Genomic DNA, 27,694 nt, shown 5'->3' with positions numbered 1-27,694 from the left:
TCGTGAGGAGTGTTAAACAAAATTACCTCAGCCATCAGCTATTAATTTTCATCAACAGACACAGATATAAACATTGTGCTTTATTGATATTTGTATTAAACACACACACACACATACACACAAAATTCTGTAAAGGTCTTCAGCAACAGGAAGTACCTCTGTCTGGAAAACCATCATTTCTTCGAAAATTGTTAAAGGTGTAGGCCTTGCCCAGCAAGAAATAGGCCTCTGAGGATATATGTAATAATTCATATTCAGCTCCCAGTGAAATCACAGTTAATGGGATCCCAAACCTTTGAAAACTGTCACCTCATTAGATTCAGCTTTTTGAATCAGCACTGCTTTGCTAAGGAAGCAGAAAGTTGTGGTGCCTTGTAAACCCTTCTAAACATAACTCCGTATGTGACCCGTGCCTGTTGCTATTCTTGAAATTTGCTTACATCTTGGCACTGGGAAGGACTCCCATCATCAAAGCCAGTGACAATAGAGACAGTGCATATTTGTTTGTTTGTTTGCTTGCATGCTTACTTGCTTTTAAAACAACACTATTATTCCTTGTTATTCTGAAGCTGGAACATTGTACTAAGCGATTCAAAGTATGCCAACATTTGGATTCCTTCCAATTTGGTTTAAAAAAAGAAGAAGACAAAAAACCTTCATTTCACCACTTACAAAGCAAGGCAGAAATAAAACAAAGCAATCCAACATGAGTTTTATGACAAACAATATACAGAATAGGGAAACATTTAACGTGGTATTTTTATCCTATAAAAACAGTTGTTCTAAAACAATTCAATGAGTTGCTTTCATGTTTTTATTTTCGCCATAGCTGAAACAATTGGCATCTACTTGTTGTACTTCAATGAAAGCCTTATCTCTGATGTTAGCTGTTGTTTATATGGCACAGATGTGTAACTGAAGAGAGAAGCAACAGCATCTGGAGTAAGGGTAGCGATTAGCACACCTTCACTTCAAAACCCCAGCAACATAGATCTCTTTATTTTAATTCTAATTTATCACTTTCCTTTCTCCTTAAAGTGAGGCTGGGTCAAATTTCTTTCCTACAAATAAAACCATTAAAATCAAATAAATGTGCCAAAACTATGGCTGTCGGGTTGCACAAAATAAAATACAGCGTTTCAGTAAATGTGATTAGTAACTGCTGTAAGTGAAGGAGGACTAACAATTGGGAAAGTTTTCTTCCTCTCAAGTCCAAAGGAATAAGAATAGGTATAAAAGAGATTATTGGAGGTAGAAAGGGAGGAGGGCGGTGAAACACTCATGGGTTTGCTAGATTTGAAAGTGGCCTACGTAGTTCTTCCTTCTGTGAAGAATTTGATCTATAGCAAAGTGACAGTGATAGTAACTGGGGATCATCCTTCATGCTAAGTAATGTTTGCTCAATTTGGGGTTTGTATGAGTGAACCCAGTTCAATTGGGGCTTGTTAAACAAAGCATAAAAGAGCACTGACCCTAACCACTATTTGTTTTTATGCTATGAAAGCTTTAACTAATGTTTCTTCATAACAATCTCTATTTAAGTACAAGCAGTGCCCACCAAAGATTTTTTTTTTGCCAGGCATATTCTGGAACAAAAAAAATTGGATTGCAGCCTTTGGAACCAGTTGCAAATCCAAACAGTGATGTATCCATTTATGCTAATATACACAGAGCTTCTTTGGTGTAGTGGTTGAGGCACCAGGCTAAAAATCAGGAAACTGAGTTCTATAGTCCCACCTTAGGAATGAAAGCTGGCTGGGTGATTTTTGGCCAGTCACTCTCTCTCAGCCCAAAATCTGAGACTTGGGGAAAGCTCAGTTCCTGTCACAACCAATGGATCATTCAGTTGATCTGAAAAAAGCAGACTTTGCACTCCTGGGAAAACGCTAGGGAAAAATCTGAATTACATTAAAATTTAGCACACCTGTGTCTACAAGAATATACCTTGATTTTTTCTTCTTTACATTTGCAAAAATCCAGGCCCAAATAATCCAAAACCAGAACTTGTTAAAATTGCTTTTCTAATTTCAGCTTCATTGTATGGGAATTTTTCTTTCAAAATGCACTGCATTTCAGGAGGGGGGGGGTGTTCTTGAAAGAACATGCACTAATTTGTCTAATCAAAATTTAAAAATATTTCTAATGATCATCTGGTCTAGAGATCTATGATCTTCTGGAGGTTTAGAAAGCAGCTCTGGAAAAAGCTGGGGAAAAAAACTTCCTGGCTCAAAAATCAAGCCAAGGAATATTTTCCAATTACACACAGCACTGGTGAATTTTGATCTTAGAATATAGCAAATCTATGTTTGTTTCTCAAAAGTAAATTTTACTCTGTTCATCCAGGATTACTCCATTATTTTGCTTTTACCCAGCTTCATTCTGCTATGGAGGTCAGAAGGAATGGGAAAAGCTGTGTTTGTTTAATGAACAAGAAGAACAAATTTATATTTCCCATTTCCTCCAAGATTTTGTTTCGATGAATTTCTCTCTCAGTCCAGTCACAAAGCAAGATATTTTATACAGTTTACTCACTAGAGGGCAGCCTACTAGCGTCCATAGCATCCTTCACTTCCATGGCTCTCTATAACATTTCTAATTGGCAGGAGCTAGAATGAATTGGGCGGTTTACCGCCCTTCAGGTATGACTATACCTGAAGGAATTCTGATCTGGGCAGGAACAGAACTGATTTGTTCAATCAGCATTTTGTGTTTCTCAGTATCAGCAGTAGCAAAATATCACTAATAGCCCACATTCCTTCAGAATCCCTTGAAACTCAAGGTCAGTTTAAATCCAACTGAATTCAACCATCAATTCCAGAATGTGCACTTGAAAATACACCATCATGGTTGCAACCTGGCTCTCGTGGGCAAAGAATCAAATTTCCTTTTCTATCACACTCTATTTTATTTTATTTTTTTCCTTCACTCAATGGGATTCGGGGGGAGGAAAAGGAGAATAGCTTGGCTTGCAATCATCAAAGCAGACTGATTGCATGCGCACACAAACAGGTTTTCTGAAGTATCCACCGACATTTTAGTCAGACATTGGCAATTTCAAGGAGTACCCAGGGACCAGCAGGATGGGCTCTAAAACAATATGGATACTTCCTCTGACTAACAGTGCTTCACAGTAAATTCTACACTAGGCTAAAATAGTGACCAATTACAGAAGAGAAGAGCATGCTGTTCAAAACTGTCATCATCAGGTTTTTTATTTTTATTTTTTAAAAAAACAAATCACAGCCTTTGCCTCTCCCAAATTGGGATGGAATTTTGCTTTTTCTAACTGCCTATTTATTTGGTGGAATCCGGAACACCTGAGTTATGTCAAGGTTGTATACTCTGCAACAAGCCCTCAGGATAGGGAGGAGTGATGGTGAGAAAAGGGGGGGAAATTGTTCCCAAGTCATGCTCTTGTATAAATGAGCTTGACTCAAAAGGATTATAATGATGCCATAAAGCTCAGTGTGCTTTTATGCCGTTTCAAACAAAAGTACATTAGTTAATTTTCAGGAATAAGGAGACCTCTCTCCTGTTACCGTTTTTGTTTTGTTTTTTTGTAGCAAGGATTAAGTTGCAGCTGGCCTCTTTCCTTGGTCCCTAATCTGACAAACATCCCCATATTCCATTCCAGCAAAGGAGGAAATATAAAACTTATTGCTTTTACAAAAAAAAAGTCTCTTCCTCTGGCATCTTCTACACAGGACCATAGAAAGATCCCCCCCCCCATCCTTATAACAGTTGGCACTCTCTCCCGATTGCTTTGTGGTTTGGAGGTATTGGAGATTATTGCCTGAATCGTCCACAATCAAGAAAGAAGAATATTTAAAGTTGCTTGTAATCGTGAACATCTAAATGCCCAAAGTGGAAATTGGCCTCCTGCATGTCCAGGCTTTGTTCATATCCACTCTTCTCATTGCAATATGGGGATTCCTAACAGCAAAACAGAAACATCACGACATAGACAGGACCAAGTGCCAAATGTCTTATTGAGAGGAAGGAGCAAAAGCCTAGTCATCTCATAACATGGGCACATTGGCTTCTTCGCTGAGGTGACTTGTCACAAGTTCTGAGGGAAAAAGTACCGTTATCCTTCATATCCACCCTGAGGATTAATCAATTCCTCTACCGTTATACATATTACTAGAGGAATATATAACAAGTGTCGGCCTCCTTTTCCTCAAGAAGTTTGTCCCTTCAGCCTTATGGCCAACTGTAAGGCTCAGCACGGGCTTGATTCATGATTAAGGCCCCTCTGCTTGTAATGGGCAGAGGGTTGTCACAGAGCGCAACACTTCCCTAGGCAGCTTAGAAGGCTGGCTTTATCTGAGCTGCTTCCAGTGTCATCCATCTGTGGTCAGAGCACTTGGGTTTGTTGGAGCAGCTGCCAGCAAGTCTCTTTCGAAATCCTACACTGCAAAAGTAGGCATCACTCTGTTTGCATCCAGGGATGGATTCCAAGTTGAAGTGTGCTCCCTCAACGGGTCCTATTTGCCTTGCGAGTCCAGAGCCTTCCAACCCGAAGAGACCCAACCGAAGACAGCTGTTGATCCACAATGCAAGACGGGGAAACTGCAAATGCAGATGTTCTTCAGAAGCCCATCATCTGTCTAGATACGTTGCTTACTATGGTCAACATCACAGAGGCTTTGGAGACAAATGGAAGTTTGCCTTTGCAGTTCACAATCACCATAAAGCGTGATTGCGTTAAGGTTTTTTTTTAGCTGCCCGCGAAGAGTCAGAGAAAGCTTCCCGCCCCCAGCTATGTCCTCTGAGCATCAACTTTGCTGAACATTCGGCTGTGCCAGTAATCCGGATTATCAAAGGCACAATCTGAGGAGTCCAATGTGCGTAAGGGTTTCATGAAACCGTTCTTGGGACAAGGTGGACTCTGGCAGCCAAGATACTGGACTGGGGGCAACACAGCACCCATTTCCTCGTATCCCTGCTCATCCGGGGAGCTTTGGGTGATGCCAGAATCCATATCGGTATAGTCTCCCTGAGAACTGCGGATGCTACTCAGGGACTTGCTAAGTTTGGGCTGTTTGTTCATATACTCGTAGTCCTCTTCCTCGTCTTCATCCTCCCTGCAAGGTGTAGTCAATTGGGAGCTTGGCACACTGCCCAAAGAGGCACTCAGCTCTGAGCCAAGATCCATATACTCATAACCAAGCTCCTCTAAAGAGGCTGGCCGGGGTTGTGAGGATTGTGGAGTACGCCGGTTCATGTACTCATACTCTTCCTCCACTTCGTGTACAGGGATGGAGCCACGCATCAGTGAAGCGGTCAAGCCAGCAGCACGCTCTGTACCAAAAAAAGAAAAAAGAAAAGGTTTTGTCATTCTGTGGTCACCTAGAACAAGAAACCACCATTGCTAAGGTTGAGACAAGAATCCCCTGAAATTGGTACATCTATGTAGTAAGTGAATTCAGCATTGTAGTCCATTCTGCTTCTAGGAACAATGAAAGAAAAAAGAGAGAGACTATGAGACTGTCTAGCATTGTCTTGTGGGAAAGCAGGTAGGGTTACGCTTATACGGAGTCTTCCGCATTCTAAGGGATAATGTGAGAAATAACAAAAAGACAACCTCAGGTGCAATGTTTCAAAACTGAGTTGACTACAGAGAATGAGATCATGGAAGATGTACCTGCAACTCCATTATAGAGCCGTCCTAGTTTCAAACTCTGGGGTAATTCAATTGCTATGAGGAGGGAGTGGTAGGAGGGGGCAGGATGAGGAAAGAAATAACAGCAATTGCTCTGAATCATAGCTTTTGTTTATTCTATTTCAGTGTGGCTGCCTTCACTTCAAAGTTATTAGCCTGGACCAATTATTGGCCAACAACTGCAGCAAGTCAGGGTGAAAAGAGAGCCAAGGCTATCTCTAGAGGACAGATCTGATAATAACCCTGGTTTCTCCAACATGGTATGGGTACATTCTATTCTTTATTCAACTCAATAGAATTTATTCAATTCTATTATTCTTCTCTTCCTTGCTAGTATTTATCTCTTCCAACATTACTATAACCATGTTGCTAGTATCTTTCAATTTATATTGTTTTTATTTGTTTCCTAACACGATTTGATAACCTTGACTATCACTAAGTGTTGTATCTTTTTATTCTTGATGAATGTATTTTTATTCTCCTTATGTACACTGAGAGTATATGAACCAAAGACAAATTCCTTGTGTATCCAATCACTCTTGACCAATAAAGAATTCTATTCTAGTCTATCCAACTTCTACCTTCAAAATAACGCTTTAGGGCACTGCACACCAGAACAACTAACAAAAGGACAGTTTTTTCCCAAATGCCACCACCGCTAAACAACTAATTCCTACAACACTGTCATATTACCTACTAAGACTGTATTACTATTATTATTCTTTTCCTTCCTACTACCTGTCTCTTCCCAATTATGACTATAACCATGTTGCTTGTATCTTTAAATTTTATATTGTTTTGTTTCCTAGTATGATTGCTTATTAGTAACCTATAACTATGACTAAGTGTTGTATCTTATGATTCTTGATGAATATATTCTATTTTATTTTTCTTTATGTACACTGAGAGTATATGCACCAAAGACAAATTCCTTGTGTGTCCAACCACACTTGGCCAATAAAGAATTCTGTTCTATTTATAGAGGAGGGCATGAACCGCATCTCATTTCCCTGCACAACCATTTCTATGCTGCTCTTACCTCTGCCATTTCGATCCGGCATAACATAGCCATTGGCATCCTCCTCTCCGTCAGCATTGCCAACGGGCAGCATGAGACTTTCCCGCTGAGAGAGGTAAGCACTGTCTCCCCGGGATTGCAGGCTGCGGCATAAACTTCCGGACAGTGACAGATCCTCTGTGAGGTCGTAATCTGAGGTTGTGCCTCGTCCTTCAGAGGACTCTGATATAGTACGGCCCATCGACTCCTGCCTTATGCGCAAAGTCTGCCGGGAGCCCAGTCCCATACCCTGGATCCAAAAGAGATAAAAAATCAGGTAATGATAAATATTTACTGAAGCCTGGAAAACTCCAATTTTCTCTGATTACTAGAAGTGGTAATGATACCCTACAAAAGATTATTTCCAAACTTCTACAGCCCGCTTGGTCACGGATGAGAATTCTGGGAGTTGAATTCCACACATAGGCTGGACAACACGGTTTCCGAAGTTTTAAATATACAGAGTCATTCAGTCGTGCTCTACAGCAGACCTACCCAATTTGAAACCACTCAAGAAGGCCGAGGCCTTTGGTTGTCAATGGTAGTCCATCAGAAGCTCAAAAACTAAAAATCAGGAAATTTATCAAGGGCCAAACATGTACAAATACATGGCTAGTGACATACAGACGTCACAAATTATGAGGAATGGTCAAGGGGAAGGGTGTGATAGCCTTTATCTGGAAGGTCTCTACCTGAGCTTCTTTAATAGTAGACACCAGACCTTCTATAGTAGCATTCTCCAATGTGGCACAATCCAAATATTTTGGAGCATAGCTCCCATATTTCCTTCTTAGCCTAACCCAATACTTGCACTGTCTGGAAATAATAGTGCGACTCACTTGGAGATACATTAGGAAAAGCTAAGATAAATTTTCTGAAGTGCATTAAGGCTTTCCCTTTCCCGCCACCCACCAACAACACTCTCCTAATTCACTGCCTCCTCCGCCTCCCCCCAATACTAGCAATGGACTATAGTGGCTTATTATACTCCAGCTTTTTTTCTCCGTACAAACTTAGAAGAAATCCGTACCTGCCGACTTCCACTGAGGCTGCTTTGATTCATGGGGATGTATCCAGCAGAGGAATTCAGAAGATTTGGAGGCTGGAGTAAATATTTTTTTAAAAAAAGAAAACACTCAGTGTTGGATATCAATTGGGTTTTTTCCCTTAATATATGCAGAGAATTGTTTTCTTCTGCTTTCAACAAAAGTTTTCAATTATAATATATAATGAGACAAGAATTAACATGTTAACCTTTGTTTACAGATGCATCTTAATCCTACATCTGTACATTCTCCCCTGAGGAATCCGGCTACCAAATTCTAGTTGGCAGAGGCTGTAGGAGGTGCAGAGGATGAGGGATACTGCATGTTCCATTCTCTGGGATTGCAATGACTGGAAGCCCACTCTCAAACCTCAGCAGCAAAGGGAACCTGTTAGCAGCTCCTCCAGCTGCACCGATCTCCAGGTTTCCACTCTGTTGAGGATCCAGGTTGACTCTCTGGCAGTTTCCAGAGAGCTCCAGTTCCCCATTGAAGACCTGATAGGATCAGTCCCTGCCTAGCCTTAGGTTGCCTCCTGACTATTTTGCTGTGTATTAGGCTATCTTACATTCGTCTGTTTTCTAAGTGGGAGAAATAAAGGTAATAGCAATAGCACTTAGACTTGTATCCCGCTTCATAGTGCTTTACAGCCCTCTCTAAGCGGTTTACAAACCCAGCAATCCGGGTCCTCATTTTACTGACTTCAGAAAAATGGAAGGCTGAGGAGTCAACCTTGAGTCAACCTTGAGCTGATGAGGATCGAACTCCTGGCAGTCGGCATAATTACCCTGCAATACTGCATTCTAACCACTGCACCACCGTGGCTCTAATAAAATTGTACTTGAAAACAAAGCCAATCAGCCAGAGCAGCAGCCCCCAACCTTTTGGGCACCAGGGACCGGTTCCATAGAGAGAGGTTTTTCCTCAGACTGGAGGGGGTGTGGTTTTCACATGATGCCTGCATCCTGCGGATCGGGCTTTGCTTGTTTAAGCAGACTGGTTTCTGGCATGCTGCAGACCGGTTAGAGTTAGAGCAGCAGAAGCTTGCTTCTCTCAGTGCAACTGAAAATCCAGTGTTCTCCCCAAGTAAAACATAGTTTTCTAGCCTGGTCCTCTAATTCAGTGTTTCTCAACCTTGGCAACTTGAAGATGTCTGGACTTCAACTCCCAGAATTCCCCAGCCAGCAAATGCTGGCTGGGGAATTCTGGGAGTTGAAGTCCGGACATCTTCAAGTTGCCAAGGTTGAGAAACACTGCTCTAATTAATCGCCCAACATCAGAAATCTCACTTGTCCCAAAAAGTACGGATATATATTTGTGATGGTCTAAGTGTAAATCTAAGTAATCATTCTACAGCTTCAGCCCCAACTTTCCGATTCTGTTCTAAAATGGCCATGAGGAGCAGGGTCACACAGACTATGGTAAGGGGGAACCTTCTTACCCGTGTGGAGTCCATCCATTGCCGAGAGGCGAAAAGATTGTGAAGTTCCTCCTCTTCCAACTCTGATTCCATCTCCAGTGTCTCCATCTCATCTAACTCCTTTTCGCTGAGTGACGGTGGCTCTACTGGAGATAGCGTCTCGCTTTCTCTCTGTGGAGAAGGCCAAGCATTGCCTTTTAACCTTATTTCAAATGGTAACCTCTTCATACAGCTGCTGCGCATTGTCATTAAATATCACTGAGGGAAACATCATGAGAGCAGAACATTTCATCTCAGGATAAGAAGCTCTGTGTAGAAATGAAGGAAGGGAAGGAAGAGGCCTCCAGTTATCCTGGAAGTCCATTCCACGCTCCCTTCAGGTCTTGGCTTTTATAACATCCAGGCATGTTGAGAGAGAAGAAGATCCAAACTGCATAGGGATGAACTGTGATCAAAATTATTCTGGCAGACATATTTCTCTTACTACAGTACATCAAGCAACATGCTATGGAATTACACCTGTATTTCAAGCAGGTTCCATAGTGAGCTTTGGGATCTTAAAAGGCCTCTCATGCCATGCGAAAGAACTCAGCAATGAGATGAGAACTTATAAGACTATTCTGTTTAATGGGGCATAACCATTTTCTGGTTAGGTAACTGCTTCAGCTGTGACATAGGAAATATTTTATTATGCAAGAACGTATTTCCATTAAGAAAAAAGTTTTATTTTTTTATAGGCACTGGCATGCCACACCCAGCCTCCTGCCTACGTCTCACACAAACTATCTTTCTATTTGTCTATCTTGGAAAAGAAAAACATAACCTGTCTAATAAACAGGATGTAACTACTGACCAACTAGGACGGCAGAAAGAAAGCATGAGGACATCTCATGGATGTAATGAACACATGCTTAACCAAACCGTTGAGTATTTAACGCTTTTAAGGTCCCCATTGGTTTAATGTGTAACTTCAGGTGGGAAAGGGAGTCAACAACAACTGACCTTAATCACCAGATAGCGAGGAGGGTCACGGGCCATTCGTGTGAACTCATTGGCTAGCTCTTTGAAGGTGGGACGAATGTTCTCATCAATCATCCAGCCTGTAAAATTAGAAAAGGTTAAAAAAAAAATCTTTCAAATAAGCACCAAATACCACATCTCCTAGAGTTTAGGACAGAGGTGGGGGAACTATGGCCCCTTTATGACTTGTGGACTTCAATGCTGGCTCAAGAATTCTGAGTTGAAGTCCACAGGTCATAAAAGGGCCATATGTCTATGGAGATTCTCAGTCATCCAGGTCACTTGATTGCGTCTCATGACGTATCATGACCTATCACAATTTTTTTGCCTTTGCGGAGCCAGGGTGGGTGTGGCCTGCACATGACGCATCTGGCCTGCGGGCCGCTAGTTTGACACCCCTGTTTTAGAAGGTGTTAGTGAAGCAGGATTATAAACAAGTATACATACATTTTACCATCACCATGTAGACATCAATGGTACAGATCTGGGGTTGTGAGAGGCGTTCTCCCTTTTCCAGTAGGTCAGGAACTTCTGAAAGGTGGATTCCAGCATAAGGTTCTCCTCCAAAAGTCATCATCTCCCACAATGTCACTCCTGTTAGGATGAAAAATGTGAGTGAATAGGTCAAATTAGATGTTGCATGGTTAGCTGAACAGCTACCTGTAATCTATATATGTTAATATATATAGGGACTGGATGAGGGCTAACAAGCTTGTGCTCAACCCGGATAAGACCGAGTGGCTGTTGTGTTTCCCTCCCACTAATTTGGCAAGTGTTCCATCTCTCAGGCTGAGGGGTCAAACATTACACCCCTCAGACAGGGTTCGCAACTTGGGAGTCCTCCTGGACCCACAGCTGACCTTTGACCACCATTTGTCAGCTGTGACCAGGGGGGCATTTGCCCAGGTTCGCCTGGTGCGCCAGTTGCGACCCTACCTGAACCGGGAGGCCCTCACAACAGTCACTCGTGCCCTTGTGACCTCTAGGCTGGAATACTGCAACGTGCTCTACATGGGGCTGCCCTTGAAGAGCATCCGGCGACTTCAGCTAGTCCAGAATGCGGCCGCGCGAGCGATTGTGGGTGCACCTCGGTTTACCCACATAACACCTATCCTCCGCGAGCTGCGCTGGCTACCTGTTGAACTCTGGGTGCGCTTCAAGGTGCTACTTGCCACCCATAAAGCCCTTCATGGTAGTGGATCTGGATACTTGAGAGACCGCCTCCTGCCAATTACCTCCTCGCGACCAATTAGATCACATAGATTAGGCCTCCTCCGGATTCCATCTGCCAGTCAGTGTCGACTGGCGACCACGCGGAGGAGAGCCTTCTCAGTAGTAGCTCCGACCCTTTGGAACGATCTCCCCGTGGAGATTCGTACCCTCACCACCCTCCAGACTTTCCGCACAGCCCTTAAAATCTGGCTATCCCGTCAGGCCTGGGGCTAAGATTGTAATCTATCCCCACCCGAATGGTATGAATGTTGTGTTCTTTTAATTATGTATTGTGCTTATGTGTCATTGTTTGTATCCCCTTTCCCTATGAGTTGTAAGCCGCCCTGAGTCCCCCCAGGGAAAAGGGCGGCCTATAAATAAACTTTTCCAATTCCAATTTCCAATTCCAATTCCAATTAAAAAGGTGTGTGTGTGTGTGTTTTCCAGCATAACTCTGGAATGCCTAGAGCAATTTTCAACCAAACTTGGTGCATAGATGACTTACTCTCTGGAAACAAATACTGTGGGGTAAGACATCCCTTACACGCCTCAGGGTGTGTGTGTTCTGTTAAGATACAGCATGTTGTGCCTTAAAATGACTTCTACTGTACTGCCTTGAAATGGCTTCTACTGTACTGCCTTAAAATGGCTTCTACTGCACAGCACAATGGAGTTGCCATGGTAACGGATTCACAGTACTCCACAAGGGGACTACCTCTTTAAGAGGGAAAATCGAACATTAGAAATTACGTTTGGTCCAGACATTTGTGAATGTTTAATACAGGTTTGGGATAAATAAGTATTAACAGCTAGTATATGTATAAATAGAGTTCTAATTTTTTCCATCCAAGTTCAGACATCTCCTAAAATCTATCCATGGAACCCCTAGTTAGAAAGTCTTTTTAAACTTTAGAACATTAAAAGAGAATGTCTCCTGGCATCCAACACTGTAGACAGTCTCCTCTTTCTAAGCCAGAAGACTTCCACAACCTCAGGAGCATTACAGGCAGTTCTCCACTTACAATAGTTCATTTAGTGACTGTGCAAAGTTACAACAGCACTGAAAAAAGGGACATGACTGTTTTTCACACTTACAACCATTGCAGCATCCACATGGCCACGTGATCCAAATTCAGATGCTTGGCATCTGACTCATATTTATGACGACTGCAGTGTTCTGGTGTCATGTGATCTAGTGGTGGGATCCTGCCGGTTTAACAACTGGGTCGGTGATTGCGTGCTTTGCGCACATGCACAGTTACCTTCTACATTACTTCTTGGGACTTACCTTCTACATTACTTCTTGGGGAGTAACACAGCTGAGGCGCAGCAATCCGCTCTGCCATGCTAATCAGCTGAGAGGATATAGGTAAGTAAAGCGCAACGGCTGGCGGGCAGGGCAACCTCATCGTCGCAGCTACCGGTTCACCTGAACCGGTCCGAACTGACTGAATCCCACCCCTGATGTGATCCCCTTCTGCGACCTTCTGACAAGCAGATTTCCTTAACAACCATGTACTAACTTAACAACTGCAATGATTCACTTACCAACTGTAAGTTGCGCCACTACGGCCCCTCCGGGTCAGTGGATCCCGGAGAGCTCCCTGGTTCACCGAGGAACTCCGGGAGAAGAAACGCCGGAGGAGATGCCTAGAGCACCAGTGGAGGTCCGATAGGTCCGAGGCGAACCGAGCACTCTTGACTACCTGCACCAAGGACTATGTCCGAGCATTAAGAACCGCAAAAAGATCATATATTTCTGCCTTGGTTGCGTCCGCCGAGTCGCGCCCAGCCGCCCTGTTTAGGATAACCCGCTCCCTCCTCAATAGGAGGGATGCGGGAGACCCCTTGCAGGGTAGGGCTGAGGATTATGCTCAATTCTTGGCGGACAAAGTAGCTCGGTTTCGATCGGACTTGGACTCCACCGCAGTAGGTCCAGCTGAGTCACAGGAGGATCATTTGTCACATCAGCTCTGGGTTGAGTTCCAGGAAGTTGCCTCTGGGGATGTGGACAAGGCCATTCGAGCTGTAAGTGCCTCCACTTGTATTTTGGACCCGTGTCCCTCCTGGCTGGTGGCTAACAGCAGGGAGGTGACACATGGCTGGATCCAGGCGGTTGTCACCGCCTCCCTTCGGGAGGGGCACTTCCCCGCCGTACTTAAAACGGCGGTGGTGAGACCCCTCCTGAAGAAACCATCGTTAGATCCAGCCATCTTAAACAACTTTCATCCTGTCTCCAACCTTCCCTTTATCGGGAAGGTTGTCGAGAAGGTGGTGGCCTTTCAGCTTCAACGGGCCTTGGAGGAAGCTAGCTATCTTGACCCCTTCCAGTCCGGCTTCAGACCTGGTTACAGCACAGAAACCGCTTTGGTCGCATTGACCGATGATCTCTGGAGGGCCAGAGATGGAGGCTATGCGTCCATCCTGGTTCTCCTTGACCTCTCAGCGGCTTTCGATACCATCGACCATGGTATCCTTCTGCGACGACTGCGGGAGGTGGGAGTGGGAGGCACTGTTCTGCGGTGGTTCTCCTCCTACCTCTCGGACAGGTCGCAGTCGGTGTTGGTCGGGGGGCAGAGATCGTCCCTGAGGCCCCTAACATGTGGGGTACCTCAGGGTTCGGTCCTATCCCCCCTACTATTTAACATATACATGAAACCGCTGGGCGAGATCATTCGGAGGCACGGGATAAAATACCATCAATATGCGGACGATACGCAATTGTATCTGTCCGCCCCGTGCCAACTCAATGAAGCGGTGGACGTGATGAACCAGGGTTTGGAGGCCGTTAAGAACTGGATGAGTGCTAACAAACTGGTACTCAACCCGGATAAGACCGAGTGGCTGTTGTGCTTCCCCCCCAATAATTTGGCTAATACACCAACGCTTAGGCTGGGGGGTCAAATTTTATACCCCTCAGATAGGGTCCGCAACTTAGGAGTCCTCCTGGATCCACAGCTGACTTTTGATCACCAGCTGTCGGCTGTGACCAGGGGGGCATTTGCCCAGGTTCGCCTGGTCCGCCAGTTGCGGCCCTACCTAGACCGGGGGGCTCTCACAACAGCCACTCGAGCCCTTGTGATCTCTAGACTGGAATACTGCAATGGGCTCTACATGGGGTTGCCCTTGAGGTGCATCCGGCGACTACAGCTAGTCCAAAATGCAGCCGCGCGAGTGATAGTGGGCGCACCGCAGTTCGCCCACGTTACACCTGTCCTCCGCGAGCTGCACTGGCTACCTTTTGGTCTCCGGGTGCGCTTCAGGATACTGATGACCATCTTTAAAGCACTCCATGGTAGTGGATCTGGGTACTTGAGAGACCGCCTTCTGCCGATTACCTCCCTAAATCGACCAATTAGATCGCACAGACTGGGCCTCCTCCGAATCCCATCTGCCAGTCAATGTCGACTGGCGACCACACGGAGGAGAGCCTTTTCTGTTGCTGCCCCGACCCTGTGGAACGAGCTCCCCATGGAGATCCGTACCCTCACCACTATCCAGACCTTCCGCGCAGCCCTCAAGATCTGGCTCTCCCAGCAGGCCTGGGGATAGGTTTCCAATTACCCGCCCGAGTGTTTGATTGCTGAATGAAAGTTGTGTTTTATTATTTTTTCTTTGTGCACATATTGTTTTGTTTCTGACCTTGCACCCCCCTCCCCTGTGGTTGTAAGCCGCCCTGAGTCCCCTCAGGGAAAAGGGCGGCATATAAATCCCAATAAACCTAAACCTAAACCTAAACCTGTGGCAAGAAAGGTCGTAAAATGGGGCAAAAGTCACTTAACAAATTTTAGCAATAGAAATGTTGGGCTCAATTCTGGTCATAAGTTGAGGATTAGCTGTATTGTCCATGAGTGGAGAACCACTATTCAACAAGCAGCAACTCTTAATAACCTAACACAAAAATTCCTAAAAAGCCAGAGAAATGTTGTCAGGGGGACCAAAGAGTGTGGGTAGATTGTTCCTGCTTTCTTCTCATTTACTGCATGTTTTGATCTGGAAGGAGGAAAATTACAGACTACAGGGCCCTTTTCCCCATGCATAAGGAGGACAACACTTCACAGTTCTTAAGCTGATTGTTACTGATAAAAATCTTTAGAGTACCTCTGAGTTTTTAACTGGAGGATCAGTTCACCAAAGATCTCAAAGTATCTTAAAGCAAAACAAAGGCAGGTCTAGTAGGGCCTGTGGGAATCACCCTTGATCTGATTTAAATAATTCAACAACATGAGTCAATTCAAACCATACCATCTGAAGAGCATTCAGAAACAAGAGCTGGCACAGACTGCGGTGGTGGCATGGGCAGTTCTTAAGGCCTCTAGAATGGTCCGTGTTACTGGTTTGCCTGTTTGCTTCTGGGTGCATTTCAGGGTGTCACTCATCACCTATAAAGCCCTGCATGGCATGGATCCAGGCCACTTGAGGAACTGTCTCACCTGATGGGACTGGCCTGCCCCACCCTTGCTGGCAGAGGGGGCACACTGCAGATCCTGTCAGCCAAAGAATTTTGGCTAGTGGGATCCAAGAGAAGAGCTCTCTCTGCCATGGCTCCAGAGGTGGTATTCAGCAGGTTCTGACCAGTTCTGGAGAACCGGTAAATACCACCTTTGACTGGCCCCGTCCCCATTTATTCTCTGCCTCCTGAGTCCCAGCTGATCAGGAGGGAATGAAGATTTTGCAGTATCCTTCCCCTGCCATGCCCACCAAGCCACGCCCACAGAACCAGTAGTAAAAAAAATTGAATCCCACCACTGCATGGCTCCTGCTCTCTGGAACATTCGATCCCGTGAGGTGAAATTGACTCCCACCCTCCTGACTTTTCGTAAAAGCCTTAAGATCTGACTCTGCCAGATGGCTTTGGGACCCAATTGGGGAACTTTATACCGGAGATGGTTGACTAATAAAAACTTAATCCCCTCCCATCCCCCACACCCATATGTCTGGCTCTCTCTTTTCCATCTTGTGTTAATGATTTAATCACCTGTGTCATTTTTGTAATTGATCATTGTACAGGTACTTCTTGACTTATGACCATAATTGAGCTCAAAACTTCTCTTGCTAAGCGAAACACTTGTTAAGGGAATTTTGCCCTAGTTTACAACCTGTCTTGCCACTGTTGTTAAGTGAATCACTGCGGTTGTTAAGTTAATAACATGATTGTTAAGTGAATCTGGTCTCCCCATTGACTTTGCTTGTCAGAAGGTCGCAAAAGGGGATCACATGACCCCGGGACACAGCAACCGTCATAAATTTGAATCAATTGCCAAGCATCTGAATTTCTATCAGACGACCACAGGGACACTGCAGTGGTTGTAAGTGTGAAAAATGGTCAAAAGTCACTTTTTTTCAGTGCCATTGTAGCTTCGAACTGTTGTAAGTTGAGGACTACCTGTAATGTCTTCTAATGTTTTTACGTTGGAAACTGCCCAGTAATTGGATATGAGATGAATGGCAAATAAATTTCATAATAAATAAATAAAAATAAGTAAATAAAATCATCTGATTGACCTCATTTGATTAAACTAGTCAATTCAATAGCATTCACTTCAATTTAGTTCAACACATTTATTTTAAGATTCAGTTTGAAAAGATCTTCAACTGAAATTTTTAAATTCAATCTTTAAATGTATATATTTCAACGTCTGAATTTGTCTCTCTCTTGAAATGCTTGTTTTGTCATTAGAGATGAACATGAAGTCCAAGAAAGCAAACCAAGCTATAACTAAGCATAATCAAGTAAAACAAAAGTATAAAAGTAGAATATTTGTAGCTCAGGGATGAAATGAGGGGTCCTTGGTGCCTTTTGATCTTGACTGTTTTCTTGCAGACATTTCATTACCAAACTACGTAACTTCATCAGAGCACCAAGGATCCCTAAACATGTCTTGATTTCTAGAAACGTATAACAATAACAAAGATTGAGTAGCTATAGTCAAATTCTTAATAGATGGAACAATCAGACACATACCATAACTCCACACATCACTTTGGTGTGTATATTTTCCAAAGTGTATACTCTCCAATGCCATCCACTTTATTGGAGTCTGAAAAACATAAAGAAAGAAAAATTCTAAGAATGAATTTTATTTACCTGTAGATATGCATACATGGAGATACTGGTAGAAGTTTTTTCATGGGTTGAGCAATTGCAAATGTGATTCCCTTCCCCTTGGAACTTTTGAAATAAAGTGATCCTTTAAATCTTAAAGGATATATTGTATTTTTGTCAAGCTGTAGTTCATAACTCCTTGGTAATAAAACCTTGACATGTCATGCACTCAGTCATGATTCTTCCAGCAACCAAGAGTATGAGAAGAGCACCATCCCATTGGTGTCCTGACCATTTGACTGCTTGTGGAGCAACAAAAATCACCACTTGGAATATAAATATAGCTTTGCCCCAGTTTCAATGACCAAGTGGAGAGGTACAAATAATGAACTTTTCTTCCCAGTGTCTAATTGTGAAATCAGGCATATCTACAGCTGTATCTAAATTGGTACAAAACACTCATGCAGAAGTGCTCTCACACAGATATCCATCCATCCATCCATCCATCCCTCCACTGAATGTATGTATGTACCCTAACCTCCCCAGATAATAAGCCCAATCAGGCTTTTGAGCGCATGTGCTAAAATAAGCCCTCCCCTGAAAATAAGTCATCCTTGAAAATATTGCAGAACAGCAGCAGCCATGAGGTGACCATGCTTGCCGCCTTCTGCACCTCAAAAATACAGTAATAAGACCTCCCCGAAAATAAGGCCAAGTGCTTATTTCGGGGTCAAATGAAAATAAGACCCTGTCTTATTTGGGGGGAAACACGGTCTGTCTGTCTGTCTGTCTGTCTGTCTGTCTGTCTATCATCTATCCATTCTCTCCCATCCATCCATCCATCCACCCATCCATCCATCTACTGTATCTCTCTCTCTACCCTTTCTTTCTTCCTTTCTTTCCCTGAAAGAGGTACTAACCTTAATTTCATTGTAGAAGTATTTCTTATCATCTGGGTAAAGCAAATCAGCAATGCCAAAATCTGCCACTTGTACTTGGCTAGGGGATTTAACCAAAACATTACGGGCAGCCAGGTTGCGATGTACCATGCAATGTTCTTCCAGATAGTACATACCCTGAATATTAAGAAGGAGATAATCAACTTTGCCATGTCCATGAATTCCATCATCTTTACAACCCATTCTTCTACTATAGGTATTTCACTATTTTACCATATTCATTCATATAGTAGTCTTGAAGCAGTTACCATATACAAAACCACACTTCAATAAGTCTTTTCTAATTGGTTATCTATAAGTCCCAGTAAGAACAATTCTGGTTTCAGCTGAGTATTAAACTTTGTATCACCTATGCATTTCTATCTGGTGTCCTGTCCCGGCCCCCCCGCAAATTCCACCAAGCGCAATAAAATCAGTCTTCTTATGAATGACTGTATTCCAAAGCTCAAGACAGTTGGATTCATCATGGTTTGAGCATCTAAGTCATAATATTCTATGCTAGCCCCACCCTTACATGTTAGCTCAAATCAGGGGTGGGTTTCAACCGGTTCGCGGCGGTCCCTGCGAACCGGTTGGTCGCTGAACCCGGAAGTAAGTAACTTCCGGGAACTGCGAAGGGCACGCCTGCCCGCCCGCGGTCCTTACCCGGTTTTGACGAGTTCTGCGCTTCCACACATGCGCAGGACGCATACAGCGCCTGCGCGATCGTCCAGGAGCAGCTGGAGCGTCACGCAGATGCTAGTACGCATGCGTGCACCGCGTGCGTGCACGAGGATGCCGCCGGCCGAACCGGTTGGAACGGGGCGAGAAACCCACCCCTGGCTCAGATCATCCTAATATACACCCAGTATTTCATTTCATGCCCTCTCTCTTCAAGAGATTGTGAGTTTTGAAAGGACTGCAGATCCCAAAATCGGTAAGCCCTCTGATCTGTGGGGCCATCCAAGAATGTGTTGGGGAAGAGCAAAATTGAAGGAGGTTGAACATTTGGAACTTATGAAAATATATTACATCATTTTTAAAAATTGAACCACATTTTAGGATGTACATTTAGTTCACGTTAGCTTAGATCTGTTTAGGCATGCGGCTGCCCTGTATGAGTCAAAAGAGCAACCAAGAACAACACCCTTGTGCAGGCGCATAACTGCAAGGTAAAGTTAAACAGAACACTAAAAAAATATTTCAGGGACGTTTCTCCAACTCCCCTTATGACAGTGAAAATGTAATTATGCTTCTACAAAATATCCAGTGTCCTTAAAGTTTTGCAGTTCATCTATCCTGCAGGTGGCCCTGGTATATATCTCATATTACAGTAGAGAAGATTCCTCAGTTCCTGAATTAGAATATGCTGGAAGAAGAATGGAAGGCATTCTTTTCTCAAACAATGGGAGATCCTAACTGACCCGGAAAAGGATTCCAGCTGTTCCTGTACAAAACCTACCTTGGCAATCTGGACACACCAGTTGAGCATCAGCTGAGGGCCAATGGCGTCCCTGTTTTTGCGAACGTACTCCAGCAGGGAGCCCAATGGTAGAAGCTGGGTGACAAGTTGCAGTTGGGAACCAATGCAGATGCCCAAGAGACGGACAATGTATGCGTGATCCAGGCTACCTATAGCTAGCATGTGCTGCACAAAAGAAAAATAAAGGTAGCATCAGGGTAAAGTTTTGATCGCAGCTGACAGTGAAGGTAGGAACTGGGAAAGTTCAAAGAAAAAAAAGTAGTGTAGTGCGGATTGAATATGGAATCAACACTGCTACTCCTTAGTCACAACTTGCTTCAGACTTTACACTATCCACCCATCCACCTAACCCCATATCCTTAATCTGCCTATGCATATGTAAGAGATTAGCCATCTCCTCCAAACAGTGGCCAAGAAAAGCTTCTAATAGACTGCCAGCCTGTGTTTTTAAACTAGTTTCCATAGGGGTAGGGGATGGGGATCATGAAGCAACAATGATGAAAGAGCATCACAGAAGGATCCTTCTTGCAATGCTAATGTTTTATCTACGAGTGTTTTTTTTTATTATTTTAATGCACATGGACAGGTTAATTTGGATGTCATTTGCCAAAGATCTCTCCTGTCCATCATGCCCCAATCTGTTGTCAATACAATGGACTTCTGTATACCCCTGTAGCAGTTCTCTTCCAAAAATGAGATATAAATGACCTGTGCATTTTGATTTTCATACAGATGACGTAATTTACTATAACTTTCCTTAACCCCCTACAAACATGTCAGGATTATAGTTCCCAATTTCTAATCAGCATACATAGAACCAACATATCTGGACGGCGCTGTTACAGAAATCCAGGTTGTTATAGAATGTGCCCTGCCTGTGGTCATACACACTTCTTTCACTGCCTTATAGGGAAAAGAGGGCAATGGCCTCAACCCACCCTTGCTTTTCAGTCCCAAGAGGTCATTAGAGTTCTCCTAGCTCTTGATTTGGTTACAACTGGAAGAGGAAGGAGACTTAACTCTGGCTTACAAGTGGAAATTTACAAGAGGAGATTTGCATTTACAATAACAATGAGGACAGACATCCTCAAGATAAACTAAAAGTAACAATAAAGTTAGAGGGAGAGAGGGAGTGAAACCAATGGCTATATAGAAATGCCATAAACTCCCCCTTGTTTTTACACACACAAACACAGGAATGGAGGGAGGGAGGGACAATCATGGTTCTATTCCCAAAAGACTGATATGTAAAGAAGGTGAGATATTGAGAGCCAGTTTGGTAGATTGGCCAAAGTGGTGACCTAGAAACCAGGAAACTGGGAGTTCTAGTTCCACTTTAGGCAAGAAAGACTGGGTGAATTTGGACCAGTCAACTCTCTCAGCCCAACTCATCTCATAGGGTTGTTGTAGAAAAAAATAAGCAGCAGAATCATTAGATAAGTTTACCCACTTTGAATTATATATTTAAAAGGGGGGATAAATAACAACAATTTATATTTGACACCCCTCCCCCTCTTCCATGTTAAATGTTTCTGATTAGGACTACAAAGCGAATGATTATGAGGGCCGTAATCTATAATCACAGATGCAAAGTCTTTACAGAAACACTGAGGTGTACCAATAAAAAAATCAGTAGCTCAGGGTTGAAGTTCACTATACATTCAATATCAGCGATCAGCAATTCCATCACAATTAAAAGTGACCAGCAAAGTTGAATAAATACTCAATCAAAAGCAAGCAATTCATATCCAGATCAACTGCACTGAAGATGATTTCCTTGCAGTTGAAACACAGGAAATCCGATGCCTTTTGACATTTACTGCACTTTATCCAGAAATTTATCAATAGACAATGATCTTATTAATTTCTTGTCTGCCTGCCTGTGCACGAGAAGGAATTTATGGAGACCAATCGCACCTTCTCCTCCTGAGACCTAAGTGGCACTTACATCAGTTACAGCATGGAAGGACTGTCGACCACTCGGGTCCTGGATAACTTTGATGCTTACAGGGATCTTAATAGAGTCTCCTTCTGGAATCCAGACCCCCTAGAAAGAAGGAAAACTGAGAATGACCAATTGTTTAAAATGAAGAACCATGCATTAAAACAATAAATATTGAGGAATCCCTGGGAATCATGATCTTCCAAAGTTCTTATCTATCTTATCCCGTTTAACATTCAGCAAACTCTAGGTGGAATTTTTCCTATCTGCTTCTCTTTTCAGACAAAACAAGAAACAGAGAATCCCATTACTCTAAACTTTTAACCATGGAGCAGTGATGGCTCCGATTTGCCCATCATCAGAATTTTTAATAGCTCCATCTCAGCCAAAGCAGAAAGTCAGGGTGCTCTTTATATAATACCCTACAGCATATTGAACTGAGTCACTTCTCTGTTTAAGAGAGACAAATGCAATGTTACTTAGGAAACAGAAAGCAAATGTAGAGAATGAAGGATGCTTGACTTGATAAGTACTCGTGAACTGTAGTTGATCATAAACTGAATGTAGGACAGTAGTGAGATTTAGCTGCTAAGCAAGGCAACTGCAGTTTTAAGCTGCAGAGACAAAAACATTTCAACCAAATCATGGAAACCAATCATTCCTTTGATCCAACCACAACTCAAATGCAGGTTCAGCACTGGGCACTGCAGTTGAAGAAGATGGCAGAGAAATTGGAAGAGATTCATAGAGAAGCAGTGGAGATGATCAGGGGCTAAGTCCTATGAAGAGATACTGAAGTTGTTGGGTAAGCTTAGCCTTTTAAAAAATAGTTGAGGAGAACTATGAACTACAAGTTGACTTCAACTCCTAGTGCATGGCTGGCTGGGGAATTTGAGGAGCTGAAGTTCACATGTCTTAAGGTCGCCAGGGCTGAGAAACACTACTATAGAGAATCAGCAAGGCTGTAAAAAATTAAAAACCATCCAGTGCAATCTTACCCCATTCAACAGGTTTACTTATCTCATTCTTGCCCAGGTGTATTAGATATAACTGTCTAGCTGATAATTCTTCTTCACAATATTCTCTGCCCCTGGCTACATTGCGGCTTGAAGCAGCCTGGAGCATGTTTAACCCCACAGAAGCAGAAGCTCTTCCTTCCAGGTTTCCAACTTACTCTGTGCACGGTTCCAAACACGCCTGATCCTAGAACTTTCAGTTTCTTTAATTCTGTCTCCTTGAAGATTCGAGCCAGGACCTTGTTGGCTTTCTCCCTGGGATCCAGCGGTTCCAAACTCTTACAGGGAGAAAAAAAAAACCCAAAACAAGTCAGGAACCCCTTGTTTTCTCAGTATTCTTCTTGGAAAAGACAGGGGTGGGCAACTTTTGGGGCTAAGAGCATAAAAGGATTACCACTAGAAAACTTGCCTAATTATAAAATGGATGCAATAACAAAATAGCCATTTGTGACAAGAGAAAACTAGACTTCTTAAGATGCCTGCTGCCATCCTAATGGGATTTTTGTAGATTTTCAAGAGCTTTGCTGGGTAAAAATATGCCAGAGAGTTATAAATATGATGTAGAGAGCCAATTCTTTCCTGTGCAACCAACAACTTTTTCTAATCGTTTATTTTTGTTAAAACAAATATTTAAAATCAGGAGAGCAAGGGACATAAGACACATTTGCGCCCATGGGCACAGGGCTGCTTATTCCTGTGATAGTAGCACCCTAATTCTCAAATATACCAAAACATTCAAGATTTTTTAAATAAGCTTCACTTCAATCTACAAAAATCGCAGCACTAGGGTGGCAGCAGGCAACATGAGAAGCCTAGCCTCCTCTTCTCACAAATGGTTGTACCAAGATGATGCCAAATACCTGTGAAATTCTTCCCCATTATGCCAGCATTTTTAGTGAAATTTCTACTAAGGATATTTCTCTTAGGAACAGACATTTTTCATAGTCCTCAAAAACAGGCACAATATTGCTGCCGCCTCCCTCAAGTAAAGCTACTGATGGACCCAGGGATGTCTGTAGGGTGGGGAGAAGAAGGGAGGCATTAACAGTGTCAAATGTTAATATTTGCCATTTGTGTCAAATGGCAGGCTCAACTGGACAACTGAAGTCCAGCCTTTAAAAATATATTTTCCAATTATCAGTGCACATTAGGGCAGCCCTAAATGGAATATTCCCTTCATTTTTCTCTCGTGTGGTATTTTCCATTTCAAGGTAGTTGGCTGTACTTCAGGCAAAGTTCAGTTCTATACTCCAAAGGCAACCTGTTTGAGTTTAATTTGGATTTACTCCCAGGCAAAAGTGCAGCTATAATAGACTGCCCCCCCTCACCCACAGACACACCCAACATAAAGAAATCAGGATTAGATCTTGGATAATAAATGAAAATTCCCCCTTTCCTTCTACATGATCAAATCTGATTGGTTACTTGTGTTGGGGGTGGGCTGCTGGGGGTTTGCAGGGGTTCGGGAGAACCTCCAGCTAGGATTCTGTGCAGTTCGGAAAACTCCCAAATCCCACTCCTGGCTGGCCACACTCCACCCACTCCGCCCCTCCTAGGAGTCCCCATGCACCCCGTTTTGGATGCAGGTAAGTGTAGGGCGCGCATGGAGGCTTGGAGAGGGTGAAAAACGGGCCTACTGGAAGTTCAAGAAGGCCGGAAACAGGTTTGTTTCTGGCCTCCAGAGGCTGAGGAGGCTGTTTTCGCCCTCCCGGAAGGTCAAGGAAAGCCTCCGGTGCCCAGAGAGTGTCAAAATCCCCCCCGCCCCCGCCGTGCTCCAGGAGTCTGACTAGGCGCCGCCCACCATGGCTCCACCCACCAAGTAACTGGGCAGAGAATCCCTTGCTAAAATGTTTGAAGCCCACCCCTGCTTGTGATCCTCAACATGTCCCAGATGTATCATCTTACCTCTCCTCTCTCTAGGTATCTGCGCATGGCTCTCTTCTTCCGGATCTTCTTGCCACGGCAGTACAAGAAGGTGAGCAAAACAAATGAACAGGAGGCGAAGAGGCAACCCACAACCACCACAGCAATCATTGTTGGAGCTTTCCTAAGAGAAACACTGTACGTTAAGACCGTGCATGCATCACAATTATAGACAATCGATCATGCAAAAAACAGTAAGGAAGAAAGTGAGGCGGGGGGGAGACGGGGGGTGGAGAGAGAAAGATTTCAGAAACATCCTGAACATCCTAGCCTTCATTGGGAAATAAGTTTCTGGCTCTCAAACTGCAGCTGGTGAAATGAGAAGGGCATAGAAGTTAAATTTCAGTAGTGGGGTGGCAGACTTGTAAGGTGTTTCTTGAGGGAGGGATAGAGGCAGAACAAATGGGCAAATATAAGCAAATGGGTTTAATCTGAAACAGATTTAAGGGGAAAAAACTCAGCCTCTCAGATCTTAAAAAAAAATAATCACAGAAAATGAAAGTGGAACACGATGAACGTTCTAAAATAGAATGCTCATATAAATAAATCCCCCAGTGAGTATGTTTATTGTTCTTTGAGAAGGTTGCTCATAAATTATTTTTCAGTACACCAGTGCCTGATGCTGGAGATGCTTCAGCCAAGGAGCAATAAAATTGGCAGATGGACAATCAAGAAAGGTGACTGGCACCAGTGCTGCCAAGCATCAAAGAGCTTGCCATAGTTCTACAATCCTTTGAGAGACAGGGATGGAGCAGCAAGGATGGTTCCAAATTTGAGAGTGGAAGGCAACCCAGATAGCAAACGTTTGCCAGCAATTCCTCCTAAATGCCCCCATCTCCGGCACCCCTTTTACTATCTGTTGCTCCTCAAAGCTTTGAGCCAAATTGTTTTATAATCTCTTCAAACGTCCTCCTTTCATCATGGAAACTGCATCTCATCCATAACAAGGGTTTTTTTTTGGGGGGGGGGGGGGCGGGTTGGCTGCTTGTTTTGTGTTTTGCCACGTGAGCCCAATTCTACAAGTTTCCTTTCCAAGCAAGTACAACAAGAGCTCTTTTGAATGAAAATGAACTCTTAAGGTGTTGTGGCCCACCAGTGGCCAGTGGAGCTGGCAGCAGATTCGGACAGTGAGGAGGTTGGGAAGGAACATGGGCCAGTCCTGGAGTCTGGGGAAAGCTCTGATGAGGGCTCTGCGTCGGAGGCAGAGAGGGGGCCAAGGCCGTTATCAGCTGCCTTCAGAGTCAGACATCAGTAAGGCAGACGAACAGGAGGAGCAAAAGGGGAGTGGAGTTTGCAGGAGACAATTCATTTGCTTAATTGGTTTGTGACTCTCTGAGACTCCTTGCCAAGTTTTGCAGATATCGGCCTGGCAGCTCTCTATGTCAGATAAGGTCTGTGACTGTAAATCCTCCCTTGACAGACTTTGCTGGATATGAATGAGCAGAATTCACAGTAAATTAATAAAAGGGTATTTTGTTGGGACCAGAAGTTTGCTTCATGCTCTTGGGAAGCCTAGGTCAGAACATAGGGTGAGTTTATGGCTTGATGATGTGATGGGTGGCATATAAATTTGATAAATAAACAGCAGGATTCCTTTTTTCTGGAGGGCCCTTCTGACTTCCCAGCCTAACCTAATTTCCTAGTGTTCCTCAATCAAAGCATTAACCCCATTTGACCCTACTTAGCTTTTCAAGACCAGCCACATTACTGCTACCTAACTGGGCTCCAAGCCAACACAGAGCCCAAATTCCAGCAATCTTCTTCACAATTATTCTAATGAGTTTCTCCCCTGCATTCTTGGCTCTATTTCAAGAGCAGGAGAAAAAAAGGGAAGGAAAATGAGCTTCCACAAAAAAAGGTGGGAACTTCCTTTCCTGTCTTACTGGAGAAAACAGGTGCGTGGGAAGGAGATCAAAATGTAATACTCCTCGCCCTCCAGCAACAGGCCAGAACCCGCAGTAGCCAGCCCATGCCACCCATGAAGGTCTCCAGGCAAACCATGGGCACTGGTGGGAAAAAGAAGTTTGAAAATGGAACAGAAGAAAGTGGGAATGGGATGAGAAGAATAGCAATGGCACTTAGACTTATATACTGCTTCACAGCCATCTCTAAACAATGTACAGAGTCAGCCTATTGCCCCCAACAATTTGGGTCGTCATTTTACTGACTTTGGAAGGATGGAAGGCTGAGTCAACCTTGAGCCTGGTGAGATTTGAACTGCCAAATTGCAGTTAGGCAGCAGAAGTAGCCCGCAGTACTGCACTCCAATCACTGTGCCACTGTGGCTCTTAAGAAGGACCCTTTTAAGCCAATGCTAGGAGAGGTAGAAATTTTGTACTGGGGTGGATGTGTGATACCCAAATCAATACATTTGATTTTCTTCTTCATCCTCCCCTCCCACCACCTATTTGAAATCTTGAGATTCTTTCTGTACGAGGGAGTTGAGAACTCAGGTTGTGAAACTGTTTTTTTGTTTAACAGGAGTGTCTGCCTTAGATGGAAGGACAATAAAAACAACAACATTGGGGAGTGGGGAAGCTAACAGAGAGAAAAGGCTGTGATCCTGGCCAGTTTTCTTGTCTTGGCCCATGGAAGCCTCCACAGGTGTGCCCAAGTGGCTCCTTCCAGCTCCACTGCCTTGGAAAAGGGTTAATCTTGGAGAGAATCCATGCCACAATTACAGTTTAATTTGGAAAAAGGAAATTGAAAGAGGAGCCCTTTGGCTAATTTTTTTTTTTTTTGAGTCAAAATAAGGAAGCAAAAGCATTTATTTTTAACCAGATCTTAACGGAAGGAGGGCTTAACTCTTAAAAAATGATAGTAATCTGTTATCTTCAACCAGTTGTTCATACAGTATGCTTTGGGGCAGAATATAAAGCATTATATACCATAACCAGGAACTGCTGATGTTATTTTCTAGCGGTTGGAG

The 27,694-nt window shown here is 43.6% G+C and overlaps 1 protein-coding gene across 1 annotated transcript in view; it reads right to left on the bottom strand.

Moving 5' to 3' along the window:
* Window positions 1-65: 65 nt before the first annotated feature.
* ERBB3 (erb-b2 receptor tyrosine kinase 3) overlaps window positions 66-27,694 on the bottom strand; it is a 111,690-nt gene continuing 84,061 nt past the window's right edge. The window contains exons 17-28 of the mRNA XM_032212288.1: window positions 24,748-24,889; window positions 23,001-23,120; window positions 21,833-21,931; window positions 19,864-20,049; window positions 18,384-18,539; window positions 17,383-17,458; window positions 10,653-10,799; window positions 10,188-10,285; window positions 9,207-9,356; window positions 7,753-7,824; window positions 6,705-6,972; window positions 66-5,304 (exon numbers count right to left, since the gene is read on the bottom strand). Coding sequence (XP_032068179.1) covers window positions 4,763-5,304; window positions 6,705-6,972; window positions 7,753-7,824; window positions 9,207-9,356; window positions 10,188-10,285; window positions 10,653-10,799; window positions 17,383-17,458; window positions 18,384-18,539; window positions 19,864-20,049; window positions 21,833-21,931; window positions 23,001-23,120; window positions 24,748-24,889 — 2,056 coding nt within the window. The 3' untranslated portion in view covers window positions 66-4,762. The remainder of the gene's footprint in view (window positions 5,305-6,704; window positions 6,973-7,752; window positions 7,825-9,206; window positions 9,357-10,187; window positions 10,286-10,652; window positions 10,800-17,382; window positions 17,459-18,383; window positions 18,540-19,863; window positions 20,050-21,832; window positions 21,932-23,000; window positions 23,121-24,747; window positions 24,890-27,694) is intronic.

The sequence above is a fragment of the Thamnophis elegans genome, chromosome 2 (assembly GCF_009769535.1).
Source record: "Thamnophis elegans isolate rThaEle1 chromosome 2, rThaEle1.pri, whole genome shotgun sequence".
Classification (NCBI taxonomy): domain Eukaryota; kingdom Metazoa; phylum Chordata; class Lepidosauria; order Squamata; family Colubridae; genus Thamnophis; species Thamnophis elegans.
This window is presented reverse-complemented; position numbering and strand designations above follow the sequence as displayed.